We start from the raw sequence: 11609 nt of genomic DNA, 5'->3' as shown, positions 1-11609 counted from the left end.
TGTAATATTTTTGAGTGTAAGCCGATCCCTTTTTTTTTTTTTTTTTTTTTTTATGGCACAGACCTGTTGGTCCATATTATACAGTGCAAAGCCGATCCGTAAGCACCGTAAGCACCAACCAACGTTTCTGACAGCGGCTGGCTTCGTGCAACGCGTGCAATCTCACATCAACAAAAATCTCCGGTCTTCAGTCGAAATCTGCTGACGTTGGTGTAAGTGCTGCTCTTCGGTTTGGGGCCGCTGCCACATTATCAAACAGCGCTTGCATTTTCATATTATCGTCCGATAAGAGGAAATCACATTCCCCCAATTACCGTTCGTTTCCTGGATTTCCAGTAGCATTTCATTTTCGTTTGTGCTGTTAAGTGAAGAAGATGACGTTCAATTTGCGCCAGGTGTATGCATTTGCACGGGAGTACCACCAGAAGCGGGACACCCAGAAGGATGTCCAGTATGGCACGGCCGGATTCCGCTCGCAGTGAGTTGGTTTCTTGTTTGCTTTCACTTTTGCTTGTGCTTTGTTAATATTTCATCGTGGTTGTGGTGAATGTTTGCATTATGATAATGTTTATAACACGTCCAGGTCGCGAACATTTTAAATTTCCGGTTTCGTGGGTGGTGCGGTTTAATCGTGGCAGGATAAAAGAGATTGTTGCTGATGATGTATCGAAATAATTAATTGGATACAGTTTTACGACTTACAATTGGTCATTTAAATTCTATTCTAAATGTTCAACAAGCTGAAAATTTATGGATTTTTTTTTAAATATAACTGAACGAAATGAAAAGTTACAGAATACGTTGAATGAGTTCAAAACATAAGATTGGAATAGGTACGAGAACCAACCATAAACTTTTCATGTATGCGAAAAGAATCCGTTGCTTATTATTAAATAATTTTGTATTTAGAACAAATCCAATTCGTTTATTTGGGAGTCTCCATCGCGGGAGCTTTACGAGGCCTCATTCATTCATTTTTGTACCCACTGCTTTCTCAATCCAAAAGCTATTCTAGAACTGAAAATTCTAACAATTTTTGACAATATTGTGGTCCCATGAGTTGAAATGTAGAATAAACGTATGTCCCAACACGTCACGTTTTTCAGGTACCGCCCTCTTTATTCTTTGTGATTCACGATTTTGGTCATTTACTGATAACTGCGCATGGTGCATCTTGATCATTATCAGGATCAGGGCAAAGCTCATTTAAGTAGAGCTTACTTTAAAGCTAACACGTCGTAGTACGTTCACCGACAAACCGACATGACACTTAATTCTGACTAATGCCCGAAAATCGTAAACGGCCGCTTTAAATGTGCAGTGATCCGAACTGTCAAATCCATAGGATATTTTGATCTAGATAAAAATAATTTTTCCACAATAGATCAGACACGAACCAATTCATAACTTTTGCATGGGGGTTCATGATTTAGCTAAATATTTCCAGCGAACACGGAGCCAGATGTCAGTAGTGTGCTTTGGTCAGAAATCTTATTGTTTTTGCTATGGTCATTCATGTAGGTTTGTCGGTGATGGAAGTACTCACCCTAAACAAGATATACTTTAGATAGGAAACTAATCTCGGAATGATGCATTTCATTACGGAAAAGTGTTACTTAAGACAGACGAAGACAGGCCTATATTTTGCAGGTCAAAGTAGAAAGGTAGCATAATAAGGAATTAGAGACATTTTACTTTTAGGCTGATCTCGTGGGAGAATAAAATATTGTAAAAAAAATATTTGTAGTTAGGTTGGTTATAATTTTTTTCAATTCAAACTAAATATGTCCCCAAGTGAGAATAATGTAAACTAGAGAGGGTCTAGTATAAGAGAGGAGCGGTTTCAAAACAAACTGCTTTGACAACCTATGCCTAAGTGATTTCTAGCAACACTGCCAATACAATCAATATAGACGGTGCTCGATTGGCTCTGGCTTTGACAGTTCGTTTGGCTCAAAACCAGCCAGTTCACTCCTCTTTTATACTATACCCTCTTTAATGTAAACTAGCTGTCAAACGAAAAACGTATATTAAATAATCAAAATCCAAATTATATTCTAGACTTTAACTCAGAAGACCAAGTCGTAGAAAGTCGCGTTGCACAGTGTTACCACCGACAAACCGACATGAATGACCATAGCAAAAACAATAAAATTTCTGACCAAAGCACACTACTGACATCTGGCTCCGTGTTCGCGGGAAATATTTAGCTAAATCATGAACCCCCCTGCAAAAGTTATGAATGGGATCGTGTCTGATCTATTGTGGACAAATTATTTTTATCTAGATCAAAATATCCTATGGATTTGACAGTTCGGATCACTGCGCATTTAAATCGGCCGTTTGCGATTTTCGGGTATTAGTCAGAATTAAGTGTCATGTCGGTTTGTCGGTGGTGTTACCGCTGTACGACGATTCAAACATCCGTGCATCTCATTTCCATTATCATTGTAACCACGCATGCTTTTTCATTGCTTCCTTCTTGTCTCTCATTGCACGAACCGCGTCAATCTAAATCATTCGAATCATTATGCAATTTAACCGATGCATTTTTCGTCTCGTTCGCAATCTTTCCCCGCATACAGCGCCGACAACCTGGACTATGTGATGTATCGGATGGGTTTGCTGGCGGTGCTTCGTTCACGTGCCAAACAAGGTCAGGTGATCGGTGTGATGATAACGGCATCGCATAACCCCGAACAGGACAACGGCGTCAAGTTGGTTGATCCGATGGGAGAAATGATGGAACAGCGCTGGGAAAAGCTGGCCACTGACATTGTCAACGTTAGTGACGTTAATTTGGAGGCACAGGTGGCCAAAATTTGTGCCGACGAGAACATCGACAATAATAATCCGGCCAAGGTTTTCGTCGGGATGGACACCAGATATCACAGTCCTCAGTTGGCCAAGGCAGTGCTGAATGGGGTAGCGGCCATGAAGGGAAGCGTCCGAGATTTCGGCATCGTAACGACTCCGATGTTGCACTACTTTGTCACGTGCTCCAATACGAATATGGCGTACGGACTACCTACTGAGGAAGGGTACATGCACAAGTTATCCACGGCATTCAAGATCATCAGGGGCAGAACATTCGAGAAGGGTAACTATGTTAATAAGGTTTTCTACGATGGAGCAAATGGAGTCGGATCGTTGAAAATGCTGGGTTTCATCAAGAAATTGAATGGATATCTGGATGTGAAGGTGTACAACAGCAATGGAAAAATCAATTTCAATTGTGGAGCTGATTTTGTCAAAACCAATCAACGGGCACCGGAAGGTATGCCGGAGTTGGAACCGAACGCACGTTGTGTGTCGGTAGATGGTGATGCAGATCGTGTGGTTTACTACTTTACCGACGAGAAAGGTGTTTTCCATCTGCTAGATGGTGACAGGATTGCTACTTTGATTGCTGCGTAAGATTAATTTGTATTTGGTGGTGTGAGCGATCAGTTTTCTAACCTTAGCGTTTACAGGTACCTGAAAGATTTAGTTGAAAAATGTGGCGTTGAAATCGAAATGGGACTTGTTCAAACTGCGTATGCTAATGGCGCTTCAACGGATTATATTGTGAATCAGCTGGTAAATTTTGGAACTCTACCGTTTTTGAGAAGTGATTCAAAACTCCAACTATTTCTAGAAAGTGCCCGTTGCCTGTGTTCCAACCGGAGTTAAGCATCTGCATCACAAGGCACTGGATTACGATATTGGTGTATACTTTGAAGCAAATGGGCATGGTACCGTCATCTACAGTACGAATGCCAAGCTTAAGATTCGTGCTGCGAGTGGAGATCCATCGCTCACCGAGGAACAACGTGATGCTGCCAACCTTTTGCTCCGAACTATTGATCTCACTAACGAGACGGTCGGTGATGCTATTTCCGACATGCTACTAGTGGAAACGGTTCTACATTACAAGGAATGGAGTTTGACGGACTGGCTGGCAACGTATACCGATCTACCGAATGTATTGATGAAGATCAAGGTGGAAGACCGAAGTGTTATAACTACAACCGATGCCGAAAGGGTTTGTGTTACCCCGGAAGGGCTACAGGATGCTATAAATGAAATTGTGGCCAAGTATAACAAGGGTAGATCATTTGTACGTCCGTCGGGAACCGAAGATGTGGTGCGGGTGTACGCCGAAGCGGCTACAAAGGAGGATACACTTCAGCTGGCCCTGGAAGTGGCGAATGTGGTGTACGACAAAGCGGGAGGCGTTGGACCACAGCCAGAGATGCCGAAGATTTGAAATGTTTGCCTAAACCTAAGGCTACTAATACTGCCAATGTTATTTTGGGTAGTTTTTGGAAATGATGTTGCAAACGTAATATTTAATGTGGTTGGATTTTAGCAAAGACTTCAAATCAAGAAGACTGGCAACTTCTTGATATGTTATCTTCGATTTTAGTCAACTTTTGAGATTATTTTGTAAGATGGCTTCAACACTACACTGTTAGTAAAAAAATGAATCTACTGATGAATAAGCTTTTATTTACCATATTGTGCATATGAATAAATTTTGTTATTGGCGCTTTTTATTTGCATCGATATAGTGTATAAGTTATTGTTTCTTCGAAATGTCTAGTGTCTGAGTGTGTTGTTTTTATAATAAACAGAAAAGCTTCCAAAGCCTGGCCTGTGTGTCTCCTCCCTGCCCATAAATGAAGATACGGCATCATGAAAATATCGTGTTTGAAGAAGTGTCAATGGAATCTATGCTGATGTAAATGAAATTTATCCTTAAAAAGTGGACATAATAAATTTGCAATCCGCAGAGTTCATTGTTTTTAACAACCTTCTACACGGATAGAAATCCCCTTATCGTTTTCGGAAAATTTCTATTGTTGATTATACATAAGCCAACTAATAAGCAGACTGCATGCAAGATAGTTAATGAAGATTGTGTCATATAAACTGTCAACGAATGATCCATACTTTTGCTGTATTAATCATACCTACACACTAATCCACTGCCTATAAATGCATATCATCTGCAAGCCGATAAACACGCTGTTGTAAATATATTCCCCCTTATTCTGCGAGTCACGTGACTCTCTCTCACCGGTGAGGTGACAATTGTCACCTCGTGTGAGGTGACTCTCCATGCAAATCAAATGGAGAGTCACCTCACACGAGGTGACTATTGTCACCTCACCGGTGAGAGAGAGTCACGTGACTCGCAGAATAGGGGGGATTGATCCGTATGCTCCTATGGATGGGACAACATAGTTTCGGTATTTTCACGATGTTTTCAGAACAAAATATTTAACTTTTAGTGCACAGTGTAAAATGCCGGTATCGATTCTAATGGATAACTCATTTCTGACAACAATCCATCCCCCCTATTCTGCGAGTCACGTGACTCTCTCTCACCGGTGAGGTGACAATAGTCGCCTCGTGTGAGGTGACTCTCCATTTGATTTGCATGGAGAGTCACCTCACACGAGGTGACAATTGTCACCTCACCGGTGAGAGAGAGTCACGTGACTCGCAGAATAAGGGGGCATATGTCAAGCTTTTATGGACAGTCCAGGCCTCCGCTGTTCGGTAAATTTTGTACTATACGGACCTGTTCGGTAAAAATTAAATGTTAACATTTAAAAATTAAAAATTAATGAAAAATTCTTTCCGAACTTGTGCAGTGATAATAAAAAAAATAATTGCCAATTTTATTGATATAGGTATATCTAATTCTGAACTTTATTGCGACGAGTTCTCGGTATCAATCGTTATGGTACAAGGTATTGAAACTGGACGGAGATAATCTTCTATTGTTTCTTTCAAATAATCAGGAATGACGAACGGTTCACTTCCATCCTTGGTGGAAAGTTTATCGAAATTTTCGATAAGCTTGTTCAAATGTGCACAAGCATCCAAGAGTTTGTTCGCTTGATGGGATAGTACTTCCGATTGATTTTGGATTTCAGACAGCTGGGTAGAACTTGTTGGCGTAGGTGCTTCTGATGCATTGCTGGCAATGGAGTGTATTCCCGATACACGATTGATAATTTCCTCCTTGACCTGGTATTGATGCATGATGGTCGTAAGCGTTTGAGCGACGGCAAACTCTTTGGGATCCTCCAATGACAGTCGGTACAGATCCTGCACAGTGCTGCATACGGAATTCCATTCGGGTATCTTGGGAAGCGGTTTGGAGTCATGAATTGCTTGGTTCACATCAAACAGAGCAATCCACAAGAATGGATGACTGGCTCCCATTTTACGCAGCTCTGCCTCGAGGGTTAACTTCTCTGCACTCATAGCGTATTTTTCCGAGATGATGATAGAATAATTATTAATATTTTTTTGATAGAATTTGATAACAATCCCTCACTTAGGCTCTGAACCATTTGGTGGATTATTTTAACTTTTGGTTAAAATTTGACAGATGGAAAGTTATCGATTAACCCTGCTATCCGAGCGTGGTTATTTCTGACAGACAAGAAGTTAAATTTTGACGATCGTGGCTCGAAAACCGGTCAATCGATAGCACGGGGATTTTCGAACATAAGAAATAACTTTCGAAATGTCACTTTTAACTACGAGTTAAATTTAACCCGGCAAATGGTTCACAGCCTTAGGCTCTGAACCATTTGGTGGATTATTTTAACTTTTGGTTAAAATTTGACAGATGGAAAGTTATCGATTAACCCTGCTATCCGAGCGTGGTTATTTCTGACAGACAAGAAGTTAAATTTTGACGACCGTGGCTCGAAAACCGGTCGATCGACAGCACGGGGATTTTCGAACATAAGAAATAACTTTCGAAATGTCACTTTTAACTACGAGTTAAATTTAACTCGGCAAATGGTTCACAGCCTTAATACAGGCTCTGAACCATTATTTGGCGAATTTTTTTACACGGAGAAAAGAACAACTCAAAATTAAAATAGAAAGTACACGCTAACTTCAGCTTACCCAGTCGATCGTACACAGCAAAAAAAAATGTAATATCGATCAACGTAATTCAAGCTGATACATGAAATAATGATGTAATAGCAAAAATCAGGTACACTATTACATCAATGGATGTAATTTTGTTCGCAAAATCGATGTACATCGTACAATGTGATATTGCACAACCGATGGATTGACCTGCAGGTGTAATTATTTTTCCGGTCAAAATAACTATATTGTTCAATTGTTTTAGAGATAACCCGAAACTATAGTTGATTTGACTATATAAAGAGAGCAACAACTATAGTCCATAGTTGGCTCCTCGGTTGGCTCAATTATATTTTTCAGTAGATGAACAAACGTCAAACTTCAAAATACAACTATGCTTTAGTTGATTCAAGAAAACTATTGTTAGAAAAGCAAAATTTTACAATGTTTATTAAACGAACTGCTCTTCATTATCGACATATTAAGGAAGTTTGTTTTGCTTCTTTATCGATCTCAAAAACACAACTGCAAACTCATAAAAAAAAGTGAACAAGAACATTCAACTTAGATTTGAACCGTGTTCATCTGCGTGAGAGCCAGCTATCTTATCGCTTGCTCTACGCATCACTAGTTAAAAGTATGTGGATTTATGATGATCACTTGAAACCAAATTATATAAATAAATTACATTTGACGGTTGTTATAATTGATCAAAGTTATAGTTGAATTGAGTATAAGATGAACAGTTGAATCTATTAGGTAGATATGATTGAGTTGACGGTAAAATTAATGTTGGAATAACTGTAGGTTTTTTTCAAACAACACTATTTTTCCATGTGAAAGTAACTATTAGGATTGTTATCTTAACTTAACGAATTTGTTCTCCGTGTGGTACCATTGCAGCAGTTTCGATGTAAATAATATTCAACAACTCTTTTTGCTGTGTACTCACTTTCGTCCGACGTACACTCAAAAAATATTGAAATCTAATTAGTATAAAAGTTACGCTAAGGCTCTGAACCATTTGGTGGATTATTTTAACTTTTGGTTAAAATTTGACAGATGAAAAGTTATCGATTAACCCTGCTATCCGAGCATGGTTATTTCTGACAGACAAGAAGTTAAAGTTTGACAACCGTGGCTCGAAAACCGGTCGATCGACAGCACGGGGATTTTCGAACATAGAAAATAACTTTCGAAATGTCACTTTTAACCACGAGTTAAATTTAACTTGGCAAATGGTTCACAGCCTAAATAGCAACTCTCCGTACCGACGCAAAGGTCGGTATAAAGGGAGAGAATGCAAACTTAGTATAAAAATGGTTTATGCGTGCCATGCCGCATAAACGCGAACCATAAATTGACCTTACCAAAAATGGTTAAAAATTGTTTATAATCCCTGCTAAACTTCAACTGAAATGGTTATGGAACTTTACAAGAACGTTTAATGATAAAGTTTTAACCTAATACATAATATATGGAGAAAAAAAGAATTTTGAATGGTAATGGTTCTTAACAACCCATTATTTGTGAGGTCCGCTTTCAAAAAACAATAATACATAAGGTTAAAACTTTATCACACAAACGTTCATGTAAAGTTTCATAATCATTTCAGTTAAAGTTTAGGAGGGATTATAAACAATTTATAATTATTATCGGTAAGGTCAAGTTATGGTTCGCGTTTATGCGGGATAGTATAAAATCGAAATATACTCACAATGTATAGATACGGTTTATTCAAGAGAATGTATTTTTCGCTTCTTTATTTCATTTATGGTAAATATTATTGTTTTCAAATGAAAATAAAAATTGTCTCAGGAAGCTTTTTTCATTAGTTTATTTTTTATTAATGATATTTAAATAAAAATACTTACAATTTCGATGCTGCCCAGCAGAAATCCGCTGGGACAAAGCCCTTCACCAGCACGAAGCTCCGAAGGGAATCCAGATGTTCTTATTCCTGTCATTTTGGTAAACACTGATCGAATTCCACTCCGTTATTCGGACATAGTATAATATTGACGAAAATATTAATCGAACCAATGTATAAATTTTGAAAAACCATAAAATGCATAAAATTTAATCTATATTCGTTTTGTAATATTTTTGAGTGTATCGTGTTGACAAAAATTGAGTAAAGACCGGCGCACAATAGATACGTTTTCAGGTTTTTTGACAGTTAGCCCATGCATTATCTGTCAAAAAACCCAAAAACGTATCTATTGTGCGCCGGCCTTAATACTAACAATCAATACGAAACTAACGATTTTAAATTGGCTTACTACTTGACTAGCCTATTGGTCCCAAGCAAACGATTAACGTATCCCATTCTATTCGAAATTCTAGTACTACGCAATGTTTGTTTTGATTCACTATGAAAGTTTAACAGATAAAATGAGGGGTTATAGGATGCTGCACGCTGCACTCTCTTCGGTCCCAAACTTGTCGAATCACCCCTCGAAACATAGGAAAAACCAATAACCCCTCTTTTATCTGTCAAAATTTCATAGCGAATCAAAACAAACATTGCGTAGTACTAGAATTTCGACTAGAATAGGGTACGTTAATCGTTTGCTTGGGACCAATAGGCTACTAAAGTGGTGAGCCAATTTAAAATCGTTAGTTTCGTATTGATTGTTGGTATTATTTTTTAAATATATGTTGATTGATTGTATCAATTGTTATCCATATGCATGTAAAAAGAAAACTATCTGTAAGCATTTATGTGTAACTAATTTCTATAAAAATGAGTAAGCTTTACCCAGTTAGCAAACGTCAAAATCTGTGTAAGCTCTACCCAGTTTCCACCGCAAGCATGTTTACCCAGATTTGAGTAAATACATGTTTACCCATTTTTGGGTAACTTCCCTTTTGGCCGAACTGAGTGACTTTCAACTCAAAAATGAGTAGCTCCAGAATAGCGTGCAAGACAGCCTCAGTTTTGTAGTTTGAGCAGAAATTCCTTTCAAGAACAACATGTGAAAAGGGCATACAAGCTGTTTTGTAAACAAACCTTCATATGCCCTTTTCTCATTACCCATATGATACCAACGCAACCCATCAACATCACCGGGTAGGGGAAACTTTCCCTTTCCCGATGATGTTGTTGGTTTGCTTGGCCGACCATCGGTTGGCGAGAAAAGAGCCTACAAAGGTTTGTTTACAAAAAGCTTCACGCAGAAAAATCTATTGTCGACACAAACATATTTGAGGTAAATTTGAATGTAAACTCTGTTTGTTCTGGCTACAAAAATAAAATAGGTTCATTTCAAACGTATTCCATGTCACATGAAGTCATGTGATATCGATGTTTAAAATAAAAATAATGCTACGTTTATTTTAAAAATATTCGTGTCGCAAATAAACTTAAATATTGTTGTATGATTTGACAACTATGGGAACAAAAATAAATATGTTTATTTTAAACATGCTGTTCATTTTAAAAACAAACATACATACTTTTAAATTATTTTAGAAGGTATTTGAATGCGCTATAAAACAAAATAATTCGGTGCATCTAAATTCCAGCCATTTTTCGGAGTTGATTAAGGGTGGTCTGTAGATAGTGGCATCCTGGTCCGGGATCAAATATGATGCCTCCACGGTATCGGCTTCTTTCTACGGGGAAGGGGGAGGAACCAAAATAGATTCAGAATCCATTTCGGATTTTCGTTTTTTTTTTCGATGTGATGGGGGAGGGTCAAATGACGATCGGCGAAATATATTATCCATTTGGCTGACGTAAGAGCTACATCTTTCTGATAAAATACCGGTAAGTTTTAATATGTATTTCTATTTTATGGTCAAAACATTTTCTATATATATCCGGGACAAAATGTACGCCTAAGTTCGGGGCAAAATGATCCTTAAGTAAACAAGCTTTGTTGACGTTCTATTCTTTCTTCAGAAATGTTCCGAAGTCTGTTCGGTCATGGACCTTTGAACAAATACGAGCGGAACTGGAGACAATCAAAAACGAAGACGTTCTTCTGTCTCAATCTCAATTGGTCATGATCATTTATACACAGAAAAAAAAGTTGTTGAATATTACATCCAAACAGCTGCACAGAGATCATTCGGTCGGTTATGTAATGTTACGTTGGACGATGTACAGCGATTTTGCGAACAAAATTACATCCATTGATGTAATATTGTATCTGCTTTTTGCTATTACATCATTATTTCATACATCAACTTGAATTACGTTGATCGATATTACATTTTTTTTGCTGTGTAAGACGACATTTATAACAGCGTCTGGCCCCTTTGTTGTAGTGCATTTTACCCCAGCATAGGTGCATTTTGCCCCGATTAGTGGCATATCCCGATTTCTAAAATCACTTTGGAGTGAATAAATATTATTTATAGCTCTCGAAAAACGTTCGAATATTACTTACAAAATTACCCAATCTTTTCTACACGCAGAAAAAACTATCGTCGAAACAAAAATATTTAAGGTAAATTTAAACGTAAACTCAGTTTGTTCTGGCCACAAACATAAATAAGATTGATTTCAAACGTATTCCATGTTTGAAGTCATGTGAAATCAATGTTTAAAATAAAAACAATGTTACGTTTATTTCAAAAATATTCGTGTTGAAAATAAACGTATTTATTTTTGTTTGGTTTGACAGCTATGCGAACAATAATAAATATGTTTATTTTAAACATGCTTCTCATGCTTAAAATAAACATACATATTTTGAGTGCAGGGTAAAGCAAAA

The 11609-nt window shown here is 37.8% G+C and overlaps 1 protein-coding gene across 1 annotated transcript; it reads left to right on the top strand.

The window, feature by feature from the left end:
- The first annotated feature begins 205 nt into the window (after window positions 1-205).
- nst (phosphoglucomutase 3-like protein nst) lies at window positions 206-4536 on the top strand. Its single transcript, XM_065232247.1, has 4 exons — window positions 206-478; window positions 2586-3413; window positions 3474-3579; window positions 3638-4536. The coding sequence occupies exons 1-4, from the start codon at window positions 375-377 to the stop codon at window positions 4247-4249; spliced, it is 1650 nt and encodes a 549-aa protein (XP_065088319.1). The 5' UTR covers window positions 206-374; the 3' UTR covers window positions 4250-4536.
- The last annotated feature ends 7073 nt before the right edge of the window (window positions 4537-11609 follow it).

This window comes from Ochlerotatus camptorhynchus, unplaced genomic scaffold, assembly GCF_037179485.1.
Source record: "Ochlerotatus camptorhynchus isolate MF236.1 unplaced genomic scaffold, CSIRO-AGI_Acam_v1.1 ptg000365l, whole genome shotgun sequence".
Lineage (NCBI taxonomy): Eukaryota > Metazoa > Arthropoda > Insecta > Diptera > Culicidae > Ochlerotatus > Ochlerotatus camptorhynchus.
The sequence above is the reverse complement of the archived record's forward strand: the minus strand, read 5'-3'. Positions and strand labels throughout refer to the sequence as shown.